Genomic DNA, 26,262 nt, shown 5'->3' with positions numbered 1-26,262 from the left:
CCTCTGCTTCTGGGAAAACCACCATGACCAACTTGTCCTGGTTTGTCCAGGACTGTTCCAGGCTTAAAACTTTCCTGACACCCTCCCTCAGTCCTGGGCAAACTGGGACCATTGGTCACCTTAGGAGGAACCCAAACAAGAGAGAGATGATTCACTAAGCGAGGCAAGCAGACCCCTGAACTGTTTGGAAGCCAAGGATTATGGGCTTTGAGAACAAAAGAGAAGACACAAGTATAATTTTGCCATATGGATGGTTTTTATGTGCTCAAGGCCTACAGGAGAACAGTAGCCACCAGGTACAAGAAGGCATTCCTTTGAGAACAGACGCACGCATAACCTCAGGGCAGGATTCTCTAAGTGTGGTGGATGCCCAGGGCCCAGGACTGATGCCCAGGGCCGATCCCAGGACCTTTGCAACATCTATAATGTAATTGGCTACTGGGCGAGAAGGTGATGCAGATCCCAAGAAGGACGACGTGTTACAGGCACTGTGGGGTCATTACAGGTGAGCAGGCGAAGGGGTGGGCAGCATATTAGAGGCACTTGAGGCTCTGCCAGGGACAAGCACCAGCCATGCCACGGACCTGGGCAAAGAGTGAAACCATAAGACGTGTCGCCACGGTCAGCGCATTGAGGCGAGGCGCTTTGGCTTGGAAGCAGCTGTAAGCTCAAGACAGCTGGCCCCGAGCCAAGGAGACCTGAGAGGGAAGTCCCACCGTCAGGTACCCCAGGAAGGAGGTGCTGTTGAGCGACAGGCAATGGGTTGGGGCAGGGCCGGACACACGAGTCAGGGTGCTCTGTAGCAGGAGGCTGGAAGCCTGGCCGGGTGCTGCTGCTGAGCCCCAGATGGGGTGGGGGGGACTGATCTTTGCAGCTCAGACTACCCCAGCTGCAGAATGCCATAACCCTGCCCTGGTTATTTTTACTCTGGCGTGGCGGAGGGTGCTGTTCACAGCTGAGCGATGCATCCTCTTTTTTTGGTCGACTTCTCTAGTCCCTGCTGGGGGGAAAAAGCCCTCTTCCAAGAGTCACAGCCACGAACACATGCCCTGTTCCCGGGGTGCCAATCCCTTCCCTTTCCCTCCCCAGGGTACTAAGGATATGGAATGTCTTTGGGTCTGGGGTCACCTGGAGATGTCACAATGTGCCAGTCGTGAGAGGCAGCAGTGGGAGCCCTAAATGGCGAATGCTGGGGTGTCATGCAGTTCCACCCAGGTGGGTGACGGGGCCGCCAATCACCAGGAGGGGGAGGCACCCAGATGGGGGAGGCCCCTTTCTTTACTCCTTTTCCTTGGGAGACCCTGACGAAGGAGAGACAGGAAAACAGGAGGAAGCTTGGCTCCCAGATAAGGGTAGGGATCAGCAGGGTGCAAGCAGGAGTTAGAGGAAACTTCCAGAAACCTTTACTGCCCTAGGAGAGCGAGGGGAGGAACCCTTTTTCATATAACTGAAGAGCAGGTGGAAACCCCCAGGAGCCTGTGATGACTCCAGCTTCTCCATTCATCAGCCAGAGTAAGTTCCAAAGCGGGTCAAGCGGGACAGTGGACACCGTCCATTTTGCTCTCACGGGGGCACTGGCTGGGAAACAGGCGAAGGCTGGAAACCGAGCGGCTTCTGTACAGTGGCACCAGCCTTCCTAGGCATGGGGCCAGAGTTCCCGGGATCTGGAATTGGTCTCCTCAGCTGAGGGGCCTCAGGTTCAGGGCTCTGCTTCGGGGACCTGCCCGACCTGGACACGAGGGCCTGCAGCGGGAGTTCTACTTGGTCACCCAATGCCATGGCCATCAGGGAGTGTCTGAGACTCGGTGGGCTGGCTGTCAGTGCCAGGTGCTTGGGCAGTGCTAGTCTAAGGCTGTACCCACACATGGGGGGACCTCGGGGCTGGGAGCATGGTCCGTCTAGACAACCCGCCTGGAACACCAGGGTGGGGGGACCGTGCTCCATGGAGGAGTCTCTTCAAATGCTTCTTGTGCAGCTCTAAAGGGATGGTGACAGCATCTGGAATGCCCACAGTACCCTCTATGCCTGGCAAACAGCAAGCACTCCACAAAGGCTTTTGAATGTCAATGCCAAAGGACCCTGGGGGGTTCTAGACCAGCTGAGTACTCTGGGAGACCTGCATGCTGGGTCACCTCATTGGAAATGGTGCACATGAACTTCACATCCAACCTAAAGAAGTGTTTCCACTTGCCCACAGAATGGCCTCTCTTATTCACATCTCACTCATCCCTTTGCCGTGGGGTCGTTACAGGTGACATATGGCCACAGAGGAAGCAAGCAATTTGCCAAAAGTCACACAGCACCCTGATCGTGGGAGTGGGACTAACCCTTAAGTGCCCCAGTTCTTGGCTCAGTCCCACTGAAGGCAGCGTGGGTGGGGGCTGAGCTGGACGCAGACATTGGGCATTTCCTCCCTTGGTGTGACCTAAGAAGCAGGGGCTAATTTAATGAACCAAACCAGATTAATCCAATAACCCAGATCACAGGGGCAGTGTTTTCAGCTAGGGGACCTTTGCAGCCTCCTGAGCCTCCCTGCAGGCACACATCCCCTACGTTCTCATCTTTTCCTTAAAGCTGGTCTCTTGATCCTCTGCTTGACAACGCTGGAGCGGTTTCCTGAGGCTGTGAGAAATCTCAACAACACTGTAGACCTTTCAGAAACTCCTGTCCAGATGTCCCCTGCAGCCCTTGGGTTGCTTTAAACCAAGGGATTTGCTCCTCTGCGCATGTGGTGCTGGGCAGCGGCGGGGGTGGTGGGGGCAAGGGTTGCAGAGATCAGCACTTTGCTGTGTTGCAGAAGCGCTCTGGTGGTCGCTGCAGGGGCAGGGTCTAAGGGGCTCCCTGGGGAGGAGGGTGGTGTGCCCACTGCCTTGCTGGGTTTCTGAGTTATTCCTTCCAAGCATCTCATGGTATTAGTTCCATACTGGGCAGTGGCTGGCCTGCTCCCAGCCCTGGTCATTGTCCACACCAAGGCCTGCAGACCCAACTCAGTCTCACGGCAGGGGTTTCCAACCTGGTCATGTTAGAGGAGGAAAGAGGCTCAGGATGCACATACCACTAGTTCAAGGCCACGTAGAGAGTATAGCCAATCCATGTTCACTAGGTGGAAGCATCTTGGAGTCAGAAAATCTGGAATGTCAGAGGAGGAGGAAGATCCCCCAGCTCCAGGGAAACCACTGCCCAAACTAGAATCAAAGCTGAGACCTGAGTCTGGGTGTTCCCACTTGCAGACAGACAATTTTCACATTCATGCTAAGCCTCGATGTGGATGCCACCCCCTCTCGCCTTGCCCAGAAGCTAGGGCAGCTAAGGAAGCAGGGGAGGGGGACTGCAGAGAGGTGACCCAGCTTGCCTCACTCCTCAGGGCCTCGAGCAACACAACCTAGAGCCTTTATCCTCCTCTGTGGCTGCAAGGGCGGAGAGGGTCCCTCTTGGGGGATGCTGCAGCATGGCAGGGCGGGGCACACAGAGAAGGGCTGGCTGTAGTGGGGCACCATGTCCTGTGGGCCTGCCTGTTCCCCCTTCACACCAGGGGCACTCTGCTGAGATTCCCCCCACCAACCTCGGTTACACACTGGCCACCCCTTGACTCGTCATGAGGCTGGGACTTATGCCAGAGCCACAAGGCTCCCCATGGGTAACTTTAAGGTCTCTCCTCAGAGGGATGTCTATAGGGCTTCACGCCAGGCCCCTGGGAGCCACCCTGGGTGAGGAATTTGATGAGAGACTAAAGCTTGGAAATATGTGGGTTATAGGATGGATGAATTCAGCCTGGGGTCATGCTAATGGGGGCTCCTTGGTGAGGTTGAGACCCACCTTCTGGGGAGTCTGTGGGAGTGGCTGTGATTGACACCAGTCATGAGGGACTTTGAGGCTGGGGAACACCAATCCATGGCTATCCCATGGTGGGCCTGGGGTGGGGGAGCCTTCAAGGTCCTATTATTTCACCAAATAAATCATGCCTCCTAGCCCAAGCTGCCATGCCCAAATGCACTACAACTAAGAATGGGTTTGCAAAGTAGGCCCCCCTCCTCCACAGTGGTTAGAGAGGGACCCACTATCCCGGGTTGTAGTGCACTTGGAGATGCCTCTCTAGCTGCTCAGCACAGGGGATGGACTTCACTTTCTCCAACTCCTGCAAGTGTGTAAATTATTTCAGGTGCTGCCTTAGCTTCTTCACTGATCGCTGTCAGCACATCTGTCCTTCTTGAACTATTTCTGCACAGATTGAAGCTTCAGTCTAATATTTTGGCTCACAGATAACCTCCCTTGGTGCCGCCCAACACCTCTTCTTAGACAGGAAGTCACAAATGATCAGCAAACCAGTATTGAAATGTACAGAGGGAGCTTCACCCAAAGAAAAGGCCCTCAAGCAACTCTTTTGCAGTCTTGGGAGAGCTGTTTCTCCAGTTGGCTTGGAAGTGGGGTCCTAGACTGTCACAATGGAGACAAGAGCCTATCCCACAGCATAGACAGAGGAGGCCTCTCCGTGCCTAGATGCAGATGGTAGGTCTGGTTATATGTTGCTGGCTTCTCTCATCTCTCCTTTTATTCGAGGGGGGCACTGCTGTTTCTGCTCTGTGCCCACACGGTCTTCCTCCAGAAAAAAACTCAGGTTTAATTGCATTGCCTCTTGCTATCCCCCCCAGCACTGCCTGAATGTCTGAGCAGCAAGTAGCATTGAACCATTTTTAAAGATCTAATCCAGATGCCTCATCTCACCCTCTTATTTTATAGATGAGGAAACTGAGGCCCAGGCAGCGGGCAGGGACTGGCCTGTACTTACAAAGGTAGGTGGTGGTAAAGTTGGGGATTGAACTCAGGCCTCCTGACTGCCAGTCCAGGGCTCTTTCTAGCAAGTAGTATATTGGCTACAGTTTCAAAAAGTTCCCCACTGGGCGGAAACGGCCCACGCCCCCCTGCACCCCGCCCCCTCCCCCCACTACACATAATTTGGGTTATAGCAAAGCATATTGAACTCCAGGTTCTCATCCCAGTGCCGCAGGAGTACGAACAGCTGGCGGGCTGCGGCCTTGAGTGTGCCCCGCGTGCGGCCCTCAGGTACTTCCTGCTGCTCCAGCCAGGAATTGGCCTTGGCCGCCACCAACTCCCACTCAATGAAGTAGGAGGCCGAGCTGTGCTCCAGCCAGGCCAGCCCCACCACAGTGGCCCACAGCTTCCCCGCGTGCTCTAGCAGCACCTTGGACTCCAAGCTCAGCCTGCTGTCTGCCAGAGGCTCCAGGGAGACACCGTCGCAGGACAGGTGTCGAGGCGAGGGGCTGTTGCACAGCTGGGGACTCAGAGTCTTAGATTCGGGCTGGCGGGCAGTGAGGGACATTCGGTGGCAGTTGAAGGGCGAGGTCCACTTGAGCTTCTCCATGGGGATGTTGATAGCCTCGCAGAAGGCTTGGTTGAGCAGGAAGGCTCCGCAGGCCAGCTGCAGAGACACCTGTGTGGGGAAGCCCTCAGTGGGCCTCAAACTTGTCAGCCCATGGAGCCCCCGGCCACACAAAAGTCCCGCTCCTCCTAGCTCCCTGCTCCTGTCCTGCCTCCTCACCCTGTGGCCCCCGGGGGATATTTGGGAAACTCAGGCCCACTGAGCATCCCCACACCAGTTCCCACAGGGGCCGCAGACTGATCTCTTTCTAAGGCCAATTCAATGTCTTCCTGCTAAACCTGCCTCCTGATCTGGTTGGGTGGGCCGGCCCAGCTTGGCCACTTTGACTGTCCAGGACATCCAGGGGACTCTGGCCTCCTCCTCCCTCTCCGACCCTGCACACCGATCAGTTTCCAATCCCAAGAGGAGTCTACCTTCTGAATGGCTCTGCCGTGCACCCTCTGCTTCCTGATGCGCCCCTCTCTCCTCTTTCCCCTTCCCTCCTCAATCCATCTGCCCTGCACCCAGGGGAATCTTCAGAAGGCATAGAGAGCGCATTTTTGAATACTCAGTTCCATGTTTTCAATTTTCTATTAAAGTAAGTTCAGGAGATGATTCACAAAGCCCCGTGCGACCTGCCCCTGTTGGCCCGGGCTTTCATCCCCCGCTCCTCTCCCTTCCCTAGCCGCCAAGCTCGCTCTCTCCTCTCCAGGCCGTACGTAGGCTGCAGCTCCTCATTCTTTGGGCTTGGCTTAGCCATGACCTTTTCTGGGAAGTCATGCTTGATCTTGGCACTGCCCCCCTCTCAGGTCTGGGTTGTTACCCCCTGTATTTCCCACCACCAAAATGCCTGGCTTCTCGTCTGGGTCCCACGGGACTCTCAGCCATGCAGTCCCAGGAAACTAGTTTACCTAGTTGCATTTATCTAGTTCACGGCTGTCTCTCCAGGGCCTCACAGTAGCCTGGCTCACTGCTGAGTGCATGAATGCATTTTGAGGGATTCAAAATGACACTGTGCCCTTGGGTGTACAGAGACAAGTGCCGGGCAGCAAGGTGTAAACTGTGCTCCTCCTTTGAACACCCTGTGATTCCCCAAGTCCTAGAGGCCCAGATAGCCCACCCCAGACCTGGGCTCCTCACCCACTGCAGCATGTGGGGCATCTGCAGAGCCATGTGCTAAACGTGGTGCGTGTCCCTGGGGTGTTAATTTTACTCACTTGTGAGTCATTTCAAGACTTATTTTTATGTACTGAAAAACAGACACACATAGATGTTAAGTAGAATGCAAAATTCCTGTGAATTTTTAGGGTGAAGATAGCAGATTGCATAGAAGTTTTCATGATGCCAGCACTGGCCTCTAGCGACACCCCAGACCACCCCACCACCTGGATGGGGGGACTCATGCTAACTCCCTCTGTCCTGCTGGCTACTTGAGCGGGGCTCTCTAGTAGGCTCCAGAACCGGGGATCTGAACTCTAAGACAAGGTCTCCTTCCCTCTGGGTAGGGGAAGGATGGTGGAGACTCACAGGCGGGGCTGGAGGGGCTCTGAGGCAGGGTGGGGGTACTCACCAGTGGCAAGTAGTCAAAACTCTGGCTCCCCGGGCTGGCCTCTGGAGTCTTGACCAGTGGCTTTCTCAGGAAGCCCTTGGCTGCTCGGCTCAGCAGCCTGGAATTGTTGAGAGTCAGCCTGTGTGGGTAAAGGCAAGTGTCCCCGGCCATCCCAGCCCCCAGGGCCCCCCAGAAGCCTGTGAAAGCCAGAGGCAGAAGGATCCGACAGATGGCCTCCTCCAGCCTCCCTCACTTGACAGCTGGGGAAACGGAGGCCTCAGTGAGTTAGTGGCAGCACAAGAACAGGTTCAAGTTCTTATATGACCCTCTTTTTGTTTTTTGGGGGGTACCAGGGATTGAACTCAGGGGCACTCAACCACTGAGCCACATCCCCCTATTTTGTATTTTATTTCGAGACAAGGTCTGAGTTGCTTAGTGCCTCACTGTTGCTGAGGCTGGCTTTGAACCCATGATCCTCCTGCCTCAGCCTCCTGAGCCACTGGGATTACAGGCATGTGCCACACGCCCGGCGTGTGACCCTCTTTTGATGCTGTATCCATGACCAGCCCACTGACCAGAAGAATCCCAGGCCAGCCCTCCCAGGGACACGGGCACTCGGAGAGACCATGGGAAATGTGAGAGACGCGGTAACAGTGGCTGAGTCGGGGGTGTTGGGGCAGCATGAGCCCTGGAAGACAGCGACCCCACTATCTCAGTGTCCGGCTGGACCTGCCTTTGTTCTTTGCAGCCAGGGCCAACCCCAGGAAAAGAGGGTGCAGTAGAGCCCCCACCATTTCCCCGTTAGAAATTCCACTTACCTGGACCCAAAGACAGTTTCTGAGGCCTTCAAGGAGGAAAGAGCAGTGGTGGACAGGTTGTGCAGGGGACCTGGGGAGCCACAGAATGACAGACTGAGGCCCGGTAGGTGACCTGTCCAACTGCTCGCTGCTCAGCTGGGGAAATAGAGGCCCAGAGAGGGGAAGGGACTTGCCTCTATCCCTGTGCCTCGAGAGATCTGAGCTAACCACCAGGCAGGTGCTTCTGAGCCAGCTGGTGAAGAGAAGCCTGGAATATATAAGAAACTGACCTCCAAACGTCCTTGAGGGGTGGACCCTGGCCTATTCTGGGAGCTGGGAAAGCTTCACATCAGCATACCAAATGGGGAACAGTGGGTTGACACTCTGCCCTGCACACTGCTGGAGCGTACTGGGCAGAGTGGGGTGGTACAGTGGCCCCTCAGCTGGAATTGGGAGGCCTGACTCCAGGCCTAGCTCTGTCACCAACTTGCTGTGTAACCTTGGGCTTCACCTGTTCAAGCCTCAGTTTCCCCATCTTTAAACTGGGGATAATCCTCTTCTGCTCTTACAAGGGTTTTTGAAGAATCAATAAAGTCCCCAGCACTGTGTTGGTGCTGAGGTCTCCTTCTGATCCCAGGACCCACCACGGTCACCGTCTTAATTAGGAGAGCCAGTCCCGGCTGCTCACTCACCTTCCGAAGCAGCGTGCTTATCCCGACTGGGACACAGGATCTCGCCAAGGGACGCAGAGGGGTTTTCCTCCTTGGCTACAATGCAGGAAGCCAGTGAGCCCGGGTGAAAATCCTGACGCCCCCATGGACTAGTCACTTGGCCCAGTCACTTTCTTTATAAGTTTGGTTGCAATTGGAGCTAACCCAAGTCACAGTGTCATCGTGAGGATTGAAGGAGATGGCACGCAGCTCATGCTAGTGCCTGGCTAAGTGCTCAGCTGCCCACCCAACAGGGACGGGGGCTTAGTGGCTGGGGGCAGAGGTGGGCATCTCCTCCCAGGGCTGTGCCTCCCTGAGGAGGCGCCAGAACATGGCACGGACTTCCTGAGGGGCTCTGAGTCCCAGTTCCTCACCTGTAAAATGGGGGTAACAACTGCACAGACTATTTTCTAACACACAATTAAGGTGATTAGTCTTATAATTGCCATTGCAAGGGTTAATGAACTGGACCATCCACTCTAAGGGAGTATCCCGGTGACAGAAAAGCTACATGGACAAATATGTGCAGCAAAGCTTCTGTCTCCCCAAATGAGACTGTTCACACTATAAGGACCCAGGTAGAGTTTTGTGGGTGACCCTGAGAAACCAGCACAAGAGTGAACTAGAGACTAATGGCTGACTCACTGAGGGGACCAGGAGGCAAATAGGATGATGCTCAACCTCATGGCCTCTGGGCCAAACACTGGGTTCAAATCTTGGTTCCTTCACATATCAGCTGTGTGATCTCAAGTGAGTCACCTAACCTCTCTGAACCTCAGTTTCCTCATATCTTAATTGGGAAACAAACAAACGAAAACGATCCTTCTCAATATGGTTATGAGGAGACCTGGATAGTAACAGTGTCCAGTGCATAGAAAACTCTCAATGTTAGCCATCACCTTCCTTAGGGAGAGAGGAGAGGTGGGGTAGATAAGAGTTCAGAGTTTGAAGGGTATAAATAGAGGGACAATGGAAAGAAAGGGATTTGTGATTTTGGTCAAAGCCTCTGGCCACCAAGAGATGAACTGTGGCGAAGGAAGGGGTAGATGGGAAATTCCCTGGAGGTTCAGCCTGGCTCTAGGGTGGAGCAGGTGCCCCTGGGGTTTGGAAGCCACAGGGGCCAAGCACTGGGCAGAATGCTTTAATTTGGAAGAGCAGCTTTGGGTTTCTGCCACCTCATACAGTGTGGATAAAACATTCTCACAGTGTGGACGACTGAGCTGGTGGCCACAGGGGACCTCTGATGTCCTCCTCATGCATGGCAGAAGGCAGGGCCTCCTCACTGTGCATGTGAGGGTGCCACGGAGAGGGTTAGAGCTGGCTCAGGCTGCCTATCAGTCTATTAGGTTTCCTGGCATTTAGAGCCTGGGGGCAGCCTCGGAGCCTGGAGGGTGGACCAGCCCCTGGGGTTAGTGCACGTGGGAAGGGGAGATGTGCAGGGAGGCCCTGTTGCTCCTGGGCACCCTGCAGCTGCCTCCCCAAAGACAGAGCCATGTCAGTGGCGCCGTGCTTGACCCATGTGAAGGCCCTCTGCCCATCTTAGGCCTCAGACAGCCCTGGAAGGCCTGGCCTGGTGCTGGCCCTGCTTAAGGAGTCCAGAGCACAGACTCAGAGAAGCCTCTGGGGCCTCAGACGTGGGGGTGCAGGAACTTCAGGGTCCTGGGCTTCTGAACATACCCCACGTGGCTCTTACTTAGGGTCTGAAATTTGCAGTCTCCGGCGGCCGAGTCTTCTTTGAGTGTGATCTGGGACTGTCCGAGGCCAGTAGAAGCGCCTCTCCACTGTCGGGAAAGGCTGATCATCCGCAACGGGGCACCTTCATGGAGCACAAGGAGAAGGATCAGTGGTGCACATGTGCCTGTCTTGTCTCCTTCCCAAAGGCTGCAGAAACAACTCTGGCTTCCACTCACAATGATCCCAAAGCAGGAGAGCAGAGTACAAGGCCAAACCATAAGCTCTGGAGCAATAAAATGACCTGGGTTGGAACCTCAGCCCTTCCTAGCCAGATGGGATGTGGTCCACTCTGACCCTTAGATTCCCTACCTTGGAGAATGGGAATAACCATCTCTGCGTGGCCAGGTGGATACCACTGCTGAGATGATGTGGGTGAAACAGCAAGGTTTCCAGGAAGTTAAAGGGCTGGTTTTCTCCAGACCACACCATTCTCCTCCTCCCACCGCAGTCCATGAGCATACTAAGGGCTCTCAGAGGTTCTGCCGCAGAGAATGTTCTTGGTCACTAAATATACTTCCTGACCTGGGACTTCCCATTTTTGGGTCAAATGGATATTCGCAGGACGAGAAACTAGAGTTTGAATTTTTCAGAACACACACACACACGTGGGGAGGTGCTGGTCCAGGCCTAGGGAGCTCTGGGACTTGGGTTAAGATGCGGGCCAGGTCCTCGACCTTCGGGGTGCACCTCGCATGTTAGCAGACAGCGGGAGATGGGTGGGAGGGAGAGGCGTCCTAGCAACATGAAGGGACATGCAGTGGCCACAGCCTGCCATCCACGGCTGCTGGCAGCAATCAGCAGTGATGGAGGGATGGGTGACTGATCATTTAGGTACCACAGATGAGAAAAGGGGACAGGGACAGGAGGGGGGAGAAAGGGCCCATTTTGTTTCAAACACTTTTTTTTTTTTTTGCAGTTCTGTGTTAAAAAAAAAAAAAAGGAACTGCAAAGAACAGGAAAATGAAATCCAGTAAAGAAGCAGCACAGAGTTCAGAGATATGTAAAGTATCTCATAAAAAAATTAAAGGAATGCCCCAGAGAGAGTCTTTTCTCCTCTACTAGGTGGGCAGAGTTTAGAAAGGTAAACAGTACTCAGTGCTGGAGAGGAGGGGTGGGAAGGAACCTGGAGGGCGAGGGGCAGTGTGGAACGTGCACCGGGATTTTAGATGGGCGCGCCCTTGCCACGGAAGGCCTACTTCTCAGACAGGTGCACCAAGATGTTCTTTGCAGCAGAATTTCCAGTCACCAAATGAGAAGCCAACCACAGGTCTAAATAGGCTCAAAATGTGACAAATCTTAAAAGGCAGTGAGAAGAGACTCTGGAGCCAGGGCACTGGATTCAAAGCCTGGCTTTGCTTGTCACTCTGTGTGACCTCAGGCAAGTTCCTTAACCACCCGCTGCCCCTGTGTCCCATCTATAAAATGCTCGTAATACAATTACTCTGCGGAATTATTTTTTTGAGAGTTAAATGATTTAGAATATATACAAAGCACTTTGGGATGCTTTCTGATTCGCTGTTATTTTAAAATATATATTTTAAAATTTTAGATGGATGTAATAACTTTATTTATTTAATGTGGTGCTGAGGATCAAACCCAGTGCCTCACATGTGCTAGGCAAGTGCTCTACCACTGAGCCACAGCCCCACCCCCTAATTGGCTATTTGGACGAATAGCTGATCATCAAATCACATTCTTCTGCTGTAGAATATGCTACGACTATTAAATGAGCACCTAGATTCCCCTTCGTCGATAGATTTTTACATACCCAGCTTTGGTAAACGACAGCACATATCAAGATGTTCCCATCATTGTAACGTTATCTGTCTTTTGATTTCTCTACGTGTAGATACCCGTCAAGAGAAAGTTATTTTATCTTTCTATACTTGGGAATTTTCTACAAGAACAACATAGCATTGCCCCTGCCCCCCCCTTTTTTTTGGGGGGGGGGAACCCAGTAAAGTAATTTTCATTTGGTGGGAAAAGTGAGTAGGATGGAGACTGATGTGTCCCCTGCCCCGTGGAGGGTGGACCATGGGTGCTGGGTGCTTCCTGCTTCTAGGCCCCGCCCTGCGTCTCCCTGCAGGTTCGTGCTCCTTTGTGTCTCAACCCCTCCTCCAGTCCCTGGGGCTGGGTGGCCTCAGCAGTGCCCGGCGGCCAGCCACCTTACCGGAATTGGGATACTCCACTCCCAGGGGCAGGTACCGGCTCTTGCTCACGTCCACGGGCACGAAGGCTGTGTATTTGCTGATGACATTGCAGGCCCTGCTGGTGTGCACAGCGTTCACTTGGTAGCGACGATGGGACCCTGCAGGGGAGGAACCGGAGTCACTGCTTGGTCTTGGGAAGTCCTGCAGGACAGAGAAGCTCTGCAAGCTAAAAAGAGGGCTCCTCCACGGTGGTCCCCATCTTTGGGATGAAATAGGCCTTGAAAATCAAGGGGTCGCCCACTTGCTCATCAAAGATGTTAAGAAAACGACCATCATTTCATTTCACAAAATAAAGGATGTTTTCATGTAAAAAGTAAACCCATTAGCTGAGAAGAGAGCTAATTCCCTTAAATAAGTTCAGTGTTAATTCTTAAATAAACGATATTGTTTGTTTTTATATTTTAATTTTGCAGATGTCGAATGGAAACCTTGCCACAGGACTTCATAGGGGTGGGTGGGAGCCACCTACCTGACCCATTAAACTGCCAAGAAGATTGAATATCAGAGAGGGAGGGTGAGAATGCTGGGTCACCCAGCAGATTAGTAATGGAACCTGAGATTCTGGCTGTGTGAAGAGTCAAGGGGATAAAAGGTGGAAATGTGCTTGGTAAACTGTAAGAAGTGCCCACAGAAGCAAAAACTAACAGGCATTATTCAAATATAAATAAAGTATAAACAACATTATGTAAATAAAACATAAACTTCAGTCAAAGAAATCATACAACTCTATAATCTCCTTTTGTTCTCCAAATGTGCTCCATCAAGATCCTAAAGATACTACTTGGAAGAAAAATGCCCCAATTTCTGGACTAAATGAACTCCCCTCAGTCCATTTCTATTGTACAGTGGCTTCATCCGTGGGTTTCTTCTTAATAGCATTTAGGAAAAATGCACTCAAGTACGTATTTGTTCTTATCTTTTATTACTAAATGAGTATTATTTTATGTCATAGTAAGAATAATCATTTAAATACTTGGCATCATAAATACCTGAAAGACATTTTATTTTATGAATGTATTTTTCTTTCTTGCCATAATGGGGATATTATAAATCATACATTTGTATTAATGACATTTCTTAAAACAAGGCAATATATGCAACTGTAAACCAAACAAATCTACAAACTATTGTAGGCATCTGGAAATTCTGTTGTAGGTTCTTTGTTGGAGTGTTTTAATCAGTAGATTCTGTTGTGAATGCATTTGTACATTGTTAGGATACTTTTAAAGATGTTTAGTTGGATAAATGTCTTTGTTGGAGTGATAGCTTGGAAGTTGCATAACTTTTTATTTGTACAAAACTCTATTGTTTACAAAATAATCACTTATTGTGTAACTGTTTGATTAATGTCCACCTCTCTGCTAGCCTGTGTCAAGCCCTCCTTGGTGGGGAAGGGTGGAATCTCTTTTGCTCCCTTTGCTGAGTCTACAGGGTCAAAACCCCGCTCCGGCCCTGGCTGATTCTCAGTAGGTGTGTGGACCAACAGGTCTAGGGCCCTGTGGGAAAGGACTGTCCCAGAGGAGAGCACAGGCTATTCCAATGTTTATCACGTTTTTTCTGTCTCCGGAGCTCTACAGGGGACACTGCAGGGGAGAAGCACTGCCGTGATAGGGTACTGGGGGCCTAGGAAATGGGAAGGAGGCTGAAGAGGATGGATCAACCCATGGGGCTGGGAGGAGCCCAGGGATGGTGGCAGGGAGACCTGGAGGTAGGGGGACGCTGGCTGATCCAGGAGCGGGTGGAGCCCCGGGTGGGTGGTGAGGGGAGGCACCTGGAGGCAGCGGTGGGAGGCAGAGATGGAGCACAGGCAGAGGGAGGCGGTGGGGAGACTGAGGGGGCACCAGCTAAGAGCAGGGCTGAAACCAGGCTTGGAGAGAAATGCGGAGGGGCAGGGTCGGAGGCGGGAGGAGAGTGGGTGGAGCCGTGGGAGGGCGGGGAGATAAGGAAGGGGTGGGGCCTGGAGGCCCGCTGAGGGAGGGTGGATCGTGGAGGGAAGTGGGCGGGCGCTGGGCGGGGCTACAGGAGGCGGGGTCTTGGAGTGGGTGGAGCACTGGGTGGGGCTAGGATGCAAGGGCGTGGGCTCACCTTGCTCGATCTCGCGCTCGCGCTCAGCCAGCTGCTCGAAGTCGCGGATGATGGCGCGGGCTGCCAGGTGGTGGAAGGTCTCGCTCCACAGGTCGGCGTCGCGCGCGCTGCCCCGCTCCGGGCCGGGGGGCCCCAGCTCGAAGATCACTTCCCACTGCAAGCGTTGGCTCTCTTGCAGGCCTTTGACCAGAGCCTTGCCCAGCATCAGGCCTGGGGTGGTGGGCCTGCTGGAGCTGCCCAGCTCCTCAGACTCGGCCGTGGGCTCCCAGTCCGAGGATAGCTCTGTCTCGAAGGCGGAGGGGTGATGGGATGGTTCTGTGGGCCCAGGGACAAGATGGTCACCCCCTAGAGGATATATCCTTCCCCATGGTGCAAGTCATCCCTATGCAAGTAGAACCCAGTCTCCCTTCCCAGGGGGCAGACAACTTCTTTTCTAGGACAACTAGGTGGAATGAGCTTGTCTCCCAGAAAGGGACAGATCCACTTCCCAGGAAGCCAGGACCTGAGGGGGCCCGGTAGGGGCACTTGGGCAGAGGATGGATCAGGCTGCACAAAGAAAGGTAAGGTTGAATGGAGAAGGTGGGATTGGTGAGGTCCTCAGGGCAGTGTGGGCCACAACAAACCCTCAGGGGACAGATAGGCATTGGCCCTCTGGGGAATCACAACCAAGGATTCCTCCTCCTCCCGAGCCAGGTTCTGGACCTTCCTACACTTACCCAAGTCCCCTGGGCTGCGACTGTCCCGAACAGGCTTCAGGCTAGACCCAGGATCCGTGAGTCCCCAGGCCTGGGGCTCCTGGCCCAAGAGCAGGAAGGGCTGGCAGCCTTGGGGCAGCAGAGAGGGCCTGCGGGCCCCTGGGCCATGAAGTCTGGGGCCCCGGCTGAGTTCCTGGCCATTGTTCGGGAAGGACTATGGGCACAAGAAGAGGAAGAGGAAGAGGAGGAGGAGGAGGAACCCGAACCAGTGGTGGCAAGACCCTCCTGCCCCAATGATGGTTCTTTCCCTGGGCACTGCAACTCCCCTGAGGCACTGCCTTATCCAGGACCCAGTAACTATTACTCATGAGAAATATCAACCAAATGATGGATAAATTCTAAGCCAAAAACTAAAACAAACAAACATAACCCCAAACCAAAACAACCATGAAAAATCACATAGCATGAATAATTCTAAACCTATTTTTTTTTTGGGGGGGGATAAAGTTTAACATTTTTTATGTGTGTGGTTAAAATTTGTCAACCCTTTTCCTTATGTCTTCCCATATGTCATGCTTAAAAGGTCTTTCCCACGCAACAATATTCTAGAATTTTTATTTTTGTTTGTATGTTTAAAACTTTGAATCACATGAAATTTGTTTTACTTTAGAGACAGAAACCAGATTTTTCTTGATTTTCCAAATGGTACAAACCTCAACACTGTTTACTGAATAGTTTATCCATTGAGTCCCTACAGTTTATCAGTTCCCCACCTCTCTCCCAACACAGATGCCCATTTGGACTTATTTATGAGCTTTCTGTTCCATTTTGATGATTTAATCTATCTATTCTTGTGCTGGTACACACATCAAAAGGAAAGTGGTTAACTGGGAAATAACATTTACAAGATGCATGACAAAGATCATTTTTAAGAAAATGCTCTTATAAATCACTGGAGGAAAAAAGACAAGCTTAATAGAATCATGGGTTAAGGGTGTTCATAAGCAGTTTATAGCAAAACGATCCAATAAACCCATAAAGAAGCTTAGCCTCCTGAAAAAGTAGAGCAATGGAAATTAAAACAGTCTAGCAGATTGACAAATACAGGAGAGACCCAGAGTCTCTCCTGGGCTGTAGGTTTGAGTGCAAATTGGTACACACGGTGGGAGAACAATTAAGCAATTATTTAGCAACAATTAAAATGAACAAATCCCTGAGATCCAGCAATTCCACTTTTAGGAATTCAGTCCTCTAGAAATCCACAACGGCATAAGTATCTATGTGCAAGCACTGAATATTTGTTGCAGCATAATTTGTAAAAGTAAAAATCTGGAAGCTACCGATCCATCGGCAGGGGAGGGTGAATAGGGTATGTTACATCTGTACAAGGGAACCTCACAACACTGAGCAAAAAGAGATTTCTTCATACCAATGTGGAAAGATGTCCAAGATAAAACTAATTTTTAAATATTAAGTTGTGACAGTTCTGTATTTTAATTGTGGTGAATTGTGGTGACCATAAAAGTCTTTTGCTAAATCTCACAGAACTGTTCTACAGAAAGAGTAATTTTACTGTATATAAAAAGTGAATGAAAAGATGTTTAAAATGTAAGTTGGAGAGGAGTTTGTATGTGTAATTGTTAAAAATATATGTGTGTGTTGTGCATGTGTGAGACACTCAAAATCAAGTGGTTTAGACTAGGGAATGGGGACATTTATTTGTACTTTATTCCTGAATGAACTATCTGAGAATTTTTATTGCAAGTGATGAGTGTGTCTTATTTTCGTAACTGAAGAATATTAAATGAATTTAAAATGAATTTCAAAATTCTGGGACCTCATACATCCCCTGGTAGTGGAACAGATGAGGAAAACAAAGGCACTTACTATGTGTAACAGAATTTTTTTGGGTCAACCATTAACCATGGGGCTTTTTCCTATTAAATATTTATTGGGAGGGGGAATGTGCCTCCCCATTAAATGGGGGTGACATTCCTGCTTCTGGACCAGAGGTTCTAGGTATAGCACTAGACTGTGGGAGGAGGAGATTGGTCACTTTTAGAATGGCCTCCATGGAAGCTGGTACCTGGCCATGACTGTTGGATCTCAAGGGATCCTTAACCCCATCCCCTTCAGAGATTTGGGATTCCTCCTCCTTCCTTTGCCTTCACCATGATCCATGCTGGGTCAGACCCCTGCCCTCACCGTCATCCACACTGGATTAGAGGGAAACCCAAGTTACTATAGTTTCCACGGCAACAGATGAATCTAAGATCCAGTTCTTCACAGGCCAGAGGCTGCAGGGAGTGTGTGTGTGTGTGTGTGTGTGTGTGTGTGTGAGAGAGAGAGAGAGAATGCACATGTGTGCAAGTCAGTTGGGGAGAATCAGATTGGGAGAGAAGTCAGGGGTGGGTAGAGGTGGGAAGGGGAAGAGATGAGCAAAGGTGGGCCACAAGAGCTTGGGAGCAAGTGAAGAGAAGTCAAGGGAAGCCAACCTGCCCCAGCTCTCGCCAAGTAAAGCTGCCATCGGATGCCCACTGCGTGCTCGGGGCTGGTCAGCACTGTATCCTCCACCAGCCAATGGCTGGAAGAGTCCTCCACTTGGAGTTGGCTCCCCCAAAATATCTGTTGTTGGTGGTGACTCCATCACCCACATAGCTACTCTCTCCCTCTCACTGATGAGGTAGTTGGGGCTCAGAGAGGCTAAGTGATGCAGGTGAGGAAGTGTCTGCCTGACTCCTAGGCCAGTGCCTTCTGGTTGCATGGGGTGGTCCCTGGCTAAGCACTGAGGAGAGCTCTCAGGGAGACAAGGTGGCAGTAGGTATCTATGGAGGCAAGGAGGGTTGAGGTGGCATCTGGGATGGGGAAGGGACACTGGGGAGAGTTCATGCCTGGTTCTATGGTACCACAAGCTCATGCACGTTGACATGAAGTCCATTCTCAAGGAAATGGGTTAAACCACACTTTGGTTTAATACACTGGTTCTCAACTGATGTAGCTCCAGGGGACATGTGGCAATGTCTGAGGACATTTGTGGTTGTCATGACTGGGGATGTTGTTGGTTTCCAATGGGCAGAGGCCAAGGGTGCTACTAAACCTTCTATCATGCCCAGGATTGTCCCTCTTCCCCAGCAAAGAATTATCACGGCCATGGTGCTGAGGTGAGAAACCTGATTTCATGAAACACCAGGTGACCTTTCTACCCAGCCCTGACTTGAAATCCCCTCTGTCCTGGGTGAATTTCCAGCTGCTGGGATTGGAAGAGAAGCAGGGGGGAAAGTGGAGCTTTGAAGACAGAGGGTCCTGGGTTACAGTTCCCTGACAGGTTGCATCACTCTGGGTAAGTTGCTTTACCTCTCTAGCCTCAATTTCTGTGTGTGCACTGAGTGGGAGTGATTGGACCCCAAACTGCCTCCTCTCCCAGATGTGCTATAAAATCTAATGACAGAATAGATGCAGATAAATGTGCCTTGCCAACTGGGAAGTGCTGTGTGCAGAGAGCAGGTGATCTCATTGGTAAGTTAGCATCATTATTAGACGGTGTCATTAGGGGGTAGGACAGTTGAAAAATAGGAGGAAATGGCTCACTCCCTAAGCTGGTGGCTACCTAGTCCTTGTAGGTAATTGGAAATTATCTTTTAAATGGAAACTTAATGATGTAAATTCAGATAGATCTGGACTCTGTGTTCTATCCATCCATCCATCCATCCATCCATCCATCCATCATCTATCTATGTGATAGACAGGCCTCTCCTTGTGGCTCAGCTCTCCCCACTCATGGTCCCCCCTAGTTCCTCACCAACCTGCCATGCTGGAGTACCTGCAAATCAATCGGCCACTTCTGGGCATCGGGACTGGTCTGATTGGTGAGATCCTGCAGCTTGGCTTTTCGCAGTGGATGTCTCCTGGCTGACATTGTGGGGTCGCTGGCTGTGGTGGTCCTTGGGCAGGTCTTGTGGTTGGAGATCTGGTTGGTGCTGTATGCTCTCCGTCTCTGGGAGGGGTCCATACCTGGGCAGGGGCAGCGAGAAGGGAGCTGTCAGGGTGGAGGACAGAGGGGAAAGAGAGGGGCTTGGATACCCCTTTCCTATTAGGAAACATTCCAAGTTCCTAAGTTCTCTATTGCTGTACCTGCAGGTGCCTCCCTGGCATCCAAAGCCTTGCCTCATCTAGCCTTCATCTGTCCTCCCAATGACGCTCGCTTCTGTCTCGTTTTGAAGGTACAGTGTGCTCCAAACTGTATGAGAAGCCAACCTGTATCCCTTTTTAAGTATCACACCTCCACATCTTTATCCAGGAAGTTTCTGGAACCTTCTCTCTTTATTCACTTCTAAGAACCAGTCCCCACGTGCAGTCTTTTTTATACTCGAGGGAATGTTCTCTTCTCTCCTTGGATGCCCAGAGTTGTGGCCCCTGTTGCTGTGCTTCCATCAGAGCAAAGGTCAGTGGTATCTCTCTCACAGATGGAGAGGTAGTCCTGGAGGACGGTACCATGTTTGTGTCCCCTGTGCCTTCATCTTGTGCTTACCGCCTAACCTTATTGAGTAATAATCGGTAAATGACCTTTGAATGGAAACAAAAGCTGAAAAGGGACTTAAGAGATAAGTCTAGACTCAATCTGTGCTCTGTCTACCTCCTTCACGCTCTGAGAACTTAGCCACATTGCTTTAATTCCCCAAATCTCAGTGTCTGCATCAGTGAAATAGGTATAATGGTACCTCCCTCTGCAGGCTGCTAATTATTCATTGAGATGGTTTTTATAAAGTGCTTTGCAGCTAGTAAGTTATAAGTGTTATATGAGGTGTCCCAAGAAAACTTGGACCCAAAAAGAAAGTAAAGTTTAGAGGTGAAATCGTTAGGTTATGAGAGCCTTAATCAGTGCATTCATCTCCTGAGAGAGATTAACTGAGTGGATAACCGTAGGCAGGTCGCGTGCGCTGGAGGAGGTGGGTCACTGGGGCATGCCTTTGGGGTATGTATTTTGCCCCTGGTGAGGAACAGTCTTTCTGCTTCCCAGTGGTCAGGTCCTGAGTTCCTGTCCTCTGCCACGCCCTTCCACCCTGATGTCCTGCTTCCCCTTGGACCCAGAGCAGAAGAGTCAGCCCTCTATGGACTAAGACCTCTGAAACTGTGAGGCCCCAAATAAACTTTTCCTTCTAAAATTATTCCTGTCAAGTCTTTGGGGATCAGTGGCTAAAAAGCTGACCGAAACACTGAGGTGGCCATCATTATGAAAAAGGGAGCATACCGCGACTAGAGGTGGAGTCACCACTGAAGGGCCTGGTCTCTCTGGTTTTCCCTACACTCTTGGCACTGTCTCCGCTGTCTGGGCCAAGTCCCTCCTCCTGAGACTGGTAGAAGACAGAGCTGCTGGATTCCTGGGAGTGCAGCATGCTGTACCTTCGCTTCTTGTCCTGGAGGGAGAAGAGGAAAAAGGGCCAAGCGAGGCTAGATGTCAGGAAGAACTTCCACTGGGTGGCAAGGGGTATGGGTGGGAGTGAGGGTGGGGTTTCACCTCTGAGGAGCCAGTGGAAAAGGAAAACTTGTTTGCTTAAGGAATTGAGGCAAACTTCTGTTCAAGAGCTGGAGAATGGGACTATCTTTTCATATCATTTATGTTGCTGATGTTTTAAATTATTGACTTTGTTCATTAAAAACTTTAAAAATGTAATTCTAAATGTCATTCCTATCTCCTAATAGGTAACCGAAATGAACAAATGTTCCTTAATTTCATTCTTCATGGTATAAATGTGTGTGTGTGTGTGTGTGTGTTTGTGTGTGTGTGTTGTAAAACATATTGGCTTTGAGGGTCATTTTGGTGTTTCATGAAAACTGGACCATATCACTTATATTTATCAGTATCTTGACCTTTGCACTTAAAACATTTTGGAAATCCTGCATATCAAACATTCTCTTTAATATTCGATGGTACCACATTCCACCATCTTTATTGTTAATCATTCACTTTGTGAATGTTTATTTTTGCCACCATAAAAATAGGTGGTCACAAATCCATTAAATCTCTTTCATTTCTCTGAGTTAGAGTTCCAGGAGTGGGATTCATGGGTTGAGAGGTTTATCTATTTTTAATTTCATTAGTTATTTCTAGGTTGCTTTCCATAAAGTTTGTGGCAGGTCATGTTGACACCGACAGGTGAGGGTACTCTTTATCCAACATCTGCCAATGTCATGGGTACAAAGGAAGAATGAATTTGATGACTTTATTGGGTTCCATCAGGTGGGAGGGTCTGATGATGCTCTGCTGTCTTTCAGACCTCCAAGGAGGGCCTGGGTTGCACAGAGACTTGGACAGCATCTTGTCTAGCATTTTTTCCCTGCAGTTGAACAATTCGCTCCTCGCAACACGTTAACATTTACCCTGACAATGGCTCTTAAGAATTTCTATAACATGCAAAAATTTGGAGATTTCACATAAAGTTCCAATTTCTCTTGGAAACACATTTAATACAGGCCCACATACAGGTCCTGCATGGCAGCAGTTTGTTAGAGCTGAGTAGGAGCTGCCCAGATTAGACAGGGCTACCCGGTTTACCATAGCTCTCACCATTCCTCATTGCCTCTCCAACTGTGAGTTCAGTGATGACTGCTGTCCATTATATCATTTGTCCCTTTTATTTTTACAACAAATCCAATTTATACCTGCCCAATCACCCTAGGCATTGGGTTTGTAACTCCTTCAATCAAGATGAGAAGTTCTTTAAAGGGTAATGGAGAGGCCCATTAAAGAAGGTAGGTAAGTGAGAAAAGAGCTTATCAGCCAATCTCCCACATTTTAGCACAAATTTTCACTTCCCTTTGAGAAGTTCTTTGCTTTTATCCCACTTCTGCCACCAAATACAAGGGAATTATCCATAAATAAATAAAACACAAGCTCATCTAAGGAGATACGAATTGCTAAATGTTCAAAGAAACTTGAGTGTAGTTGTTCTTGAGTGGAAGCGTCCATTGTATCATTTAGGGGAGGTGATGTCAAATGCAGATTCCTTGACCAGACCCTCAGTTATTCTTATTCAATAGTCTTTTGGTTGGGCTTGAGCTCTGCATTTTAAACAAGTTCCTCAAGTTGTTCACTTGGACATGGTGGCGCCCAACTAATCAGTGTCATCATGATCAAATGCCCATGGCCTCGCAGCTATACCTACAACTTGAACCCTGTTCCAGTTAGTTCCTAGATGACATGAATAGTCTTAGCCACTAGTGTTATCTGTGGGCATGGGTTCTGGACTCTCACTGGCTCCCTGGAAATTTCTAGAATACTTACAGATCTGGGATTGGAGATGTACAAGGAGGCATCACACACAATGCCATACCCCACCAACCGTTCTCCAGGGAAGAGGGAACTGGTGCTGACAGGTGAGATCAGGACCTCCGTGGTCTCAGGGAAGACCCACTCCACAGTCACGTCGCTCAGGACTGGGGCCATGGCCTTCTTCAAGGATTTGACCATCTGTTGGAACACAGGTGGGATGGATGTGTGGGCAGGGGTTGTGCAGACAAGGGACATAAAGACTGTGTGGATATGAGCTTGAGGGGGTGTCAGCAAGGAGGAAGTGACAGCAGGCCTAGGGTGGCTTGTTCAGCAATAGACACACCTCTGAGCCTTTTAGACTCCTGGACTGTCGGGATTGGGATGGATATTTGCTCTCATCTTCTCTAAGGTGAACATTTTATAAAAAGGAGAAAGTCTGAGGCTCAAAGTCTGGCTATGGCTAGCTCAAGGGAACATGGAAGGTTTCGATCAAAGCATGAACTGGATAGGGATCTTGGGAAAGTTAATTTACCTCTCAGGGCCTCAGTTTTCCCTTGCATTGAAGTGGGAGGTGGTAGCTGGAGGGCTCTAAGAGACACCAGATTTGAAGTGTCTGCCATGTGCCAGGTGTTCAATGGATGACAACTGTGGGTTAGTATCCCCTAAACTGATTCCCTTTCCCAGAGAACATGATTTAGGGGTTGTGGTGTAGATACATCCTCAAATCTTCTTTCCAGAAAGACCATGTCATTTTTGCTGCAAGGGATGTAGGTAGTTTGGTGACAGCTTCCAGATCCAGTGCTTTAGCTTTTGAGCCAAGAACACACCTCTCCTTAGAAGCCCTAGACCAATGATTGCAGAGATTCTAGTGCCTGGGCAGTCTTTGCTCCAGAGCTCCATTGAGTTGCCTAAGACTTTTCCAGAACATCACAATTGGAAGCTCCTGCCCAATCTGCTTCCCCCGCATTTCCTTTCACAGATGGTGGATCTGCCTCAGTGTTAGGGTTTGGATTTGAGAGGTCCCCTGAAAGTTCATGTGTGAGACAGTGTAGGCATGTTCAGAGGTGAAATAATTAGATTATAAGAGCTATAATTTAATCAGTGGATTAATTCACTAATGGATGAATTCACTCTTGCTTCCCCCTCTCCTATCTTTCAGAGATGCAACCCCAGAATAATCCATTCTGTCCCTTCTCCTGGATTTCCTAAGGGTTGGGTTATTTGTGACAAATGTGCAAGAAGGAAGAGAAGATGGCAGCCTTCCTAATCTCTGAGTCCTTTAGAGTCTTCTGAACCACTGTGGTCAGCATCAGAAGTGTGGCCAGAAATGACTCCAAGCTCAGCTCCAAATCTATAAAGGTGGCGGCTCCTTCAGGAGCCTCAATCCTGCCTGGCCAGTGGATGAAGCATGTGATCCAGTGGCTGGAGACCAGGAGGCCTAGTGTCCTGGGGCTGCTGCAAGAGTTGCCTGCTCTGTGGCTGTTGCCTCTGAGGCTCCCACTGGGGAGTGGTGTGGCCTGGGGCAAAGCTCAGATTTGGGGTGAAATCCCACTGAGTTGCCTGGGTCTCTGAGATTCCAGCCCCGGAGGAGGCTGGGAGGCCCCTCTACCTACCTTTGGTTGCAGCCGCTCCCCCTCTATCAGGAACTCAGAGCTGCCCTTGGACACAGATGCCAGGCCTTTCACCAGACGGTGGCAGACGTTGGGTCCAATTCCAAAGCTATAGCACCTGGGGGACAGGGACAGAGAGGCTGCTACTTGCCAGGCCCTCTGGATCTTTGCCTCTGATGGGGAAAGAGACAGAGCCAACTCAGAGCTGGTCCTGTCTTGGGGCAGAGGCAAGGGAGGAGGAGGAAGGACCATCCACAGTGCCACAGTGCACTTTCTCTCTCTCTCTCTCTCTCTCTCTCTCTCACACACACACACACACACACACACACACACACACACACACACACAGCTCATCAGTGCTGCACGGTCAGCACAGAGTCAAGGCCACCTCCTTCGAGGCTGCTCCCTGGGGCTCACATACAGAGGTGTGGGCAACTTGACCCTCCTGAACTTCTGAGAGGAAAAGGCCAATTTGAAAGCCAGCGCCCACCCCCTCCTCGAAGTCAAGCACTGTGGGACCCATGGGCCTATCTTCTTCCTCTAGCATTTTGCACATTTTCTCCTGAGTCTGGCCCCCACCCCCGGCAGCCTGGCTGACCTGGTGGAGAAGGCGTGGTTTCGCACCAGCTCCAGCACCTTCCCCGTGTTGCTGACGGCTCCGTCCGTGATCAGGAAGAGGAGTCGTGGGTGGCCTTGGTGCACCGGCTGCCGGAGGATCCACTTGAGAGGGGAGAGGATGTTGGTGCCGCCCATGTCAGCCCGCATCCTCTGGATGTTATCACAGGCCAAGGCCAGACTCTCCTGCAGGGAAGGACCATGGCAGGGACAGACAGTCCCCAGGGTCACTGTGTGGCATGGAGACTGAGCCACCTCCAGGATGAGGCCTTTGTTTCAGCCTCGGGAAGAAGAGGTGGCCACTTATTTTCTGTAAGCCGCCCTCCACCAATGTCTCAAGTGCCACCGTTTGTAGTCTATTCTCTCAGTGTTGTCCTTTCTGGGCTCCACTTTAAAAATAAGAGCCCCTCCCTTGAAAGACATGGCGTGCTGAACCTCTAATTCCTCAGCATGAAGGACGTTCCCTTTTCTGATGAGGAGAGCAGGCCCTATGGGGGAGGGAACACTAGACTGGGAATCATCAGACTTGGGTACTGAACCTGACCCTGGCACCAACTCCCTATGACACTTTGAAAAGGAGACTGTTTCCCCAACTGGGCTTCAGATTTCCTCCCTTCTGGACCAACACTGTGGGACCCAATTGGCCAGGATTAGGGACACAAGGTGGATATCTACAGTAAGAGTGGATTCCCCCAGGACACATTGTCCTCCTGTCCCCGGCTCAGGAAGATGCTCTCCCAACCTTCGTGCTTGGGAGGGGACTTCTTAGCAACAGCCTGTATCCAAAGCCTTATGATGGGTGTGGAGGCTTTGAAGAAGCAACACTAGAAATTCCTCCCAAGGGAACCATGAAGCATGCATGCAAACCCTACCATACAGAGACGAGGGAGCTGGAAAAAATGGAAACAACATGAATGGCTGACAACAGGGTTCCGTGAAATAGGTCTCAGGGCATCTGTGCGATGACAGGCAGCCTTAAAGTTTTGCTAGATTAATACTTTCTGGCACAAAAATACGTTCATGATAGACGAGGAAAGTCGCTTATGGAACTGTATGGAAGATCTAATCCCATCTTGATTGTGAATGCATAGAACGAGGTCTGGGGGGATCGAGATGAGGCTCTTAACAGTGTTTTCTCCTGTTCTTTTATCTGAGAGATGAATCGTAGGAGATCGAAAATGACTGATTTTTGATGATATTTAAAAATTATGGGACAATCAATGCGAATTAGCCTCGTATTTTCAAAACTCAAAGTTACTCTTAGTAGAAGAGTAGCCAATATGTCTTTTCTTCTTTCCCCCCTCCCTTCCTTCCATGCTTCCATTCTTCTTCACCTCCTTCCTTCTTCACCTCCTCCCTTTTCTTAGCTCTGGGTAGAGGCTGCAATTTTGGATGTGCTGTGGGGCCAGGCTCCTGTTTCAGATGGCAGCTTGGGCCTGTGAGCTCCATCTGCAGCCCCCATGGCCACACCCCGTTCACTCTCCACCCTCACTGTCCAGCCCTTTGGCTCCTCCTGTCCAACCCATCGTCCTCCTGAGGCAAGCCTCAGTGAGTGGCAGGCCACAGACCTGTTCTCTCTCTGCCTTCCCTGGACTCCACCTCTGTGCATT

At 50.7% G+C, this 26,262-nt stretch overlaps 1 protein-coding gene across 7 annotated transcripts in view; it reads right to left on the bottom strand.

Moving 5' to 3' along the window:
• Positions 1-234: 234 nt before the first annotated feature.
• Positions 235-26,262, bottom strand: part of Vwa5b1 (von Willebrand factor A domain containing 5B1) — a 39,333-nt gene continuing 13,305 nt past the window's right edge. The window contains exons 8-21 of one of the 7 annotated variants that reach the window (XM_071617423.1): positions 24,636-24,838; positions 24,041-24,155; positions 22,440-22,625; positions 20,406-20,571; positions 18,978-19,168; positions 15,179-15,371; positions 14,463-14,777; positions 12,338-12,475; positions 10,127-10,249; positions 8,416-8,490; positions 7,745-7,814; positions 6,948-7,065; positions 5,201-5,449; positions 235-584 (exon numbers count right to left, since the gene is read on the bottom strand). In XM_071617423.1, the coding sequence (XP_071473524.1) occupies positions 534-584; positions 5,201-5,449; positions 6,948-7,065; positions 7,745-7,814; positions 8,416-8,490; positions 10,127-10,249; positions 12,338-12,475; positions 14,463-14,777; positions 15,179-15,371; positions 18,978-19,168; positions 20,406-20,571; positions 22,440-22,625; positions 24,041-24,155; positions 24,636-24,838 (2,193 nt within the window). In that variant the 3' untranslated portion in view covers positions 235-533. Of the gene's footprint in view, positions 5,450-6,947; positions 7,066-7,744; positions 7,815-7,917; positions 7,992-8,415; positions 8,491-10,126; positions 10,250-12,337; positions 12,476-14,462; positions 14,778-15,178; positions 15,372-18,977; positions 19,169-20,405; positions 20,572-22,439; positions 22,626-24,040; positions 24,156-24,635; positions 24,839-26,262 lie in introns of those variants that run through there. The other 6 variants (XM_071617420.1, XM_071617424.1, XM_071617421.1 and 3 more) reach the window with 6 other exon arrangements.

This window comes from Marmota flaviventris, chromosome 10, assembly GCF_047511675.1.
Source record: "Marmota flaviventris isolate mMarFla1 chromosome 10, mMarFla1.hap1, whole genome shotgun sequence".
NCBI classification, from domain to species: Eukaryota; Metazoa; Chordata; class Mammalia; order Rodentia; family Sciuridae; genus Marmota; species Marmota flaviventris.
Note: the sequence above shows the minus strand (reverse complement) of the source record. Positions and strands in the feature narration are given on the sequence as shown.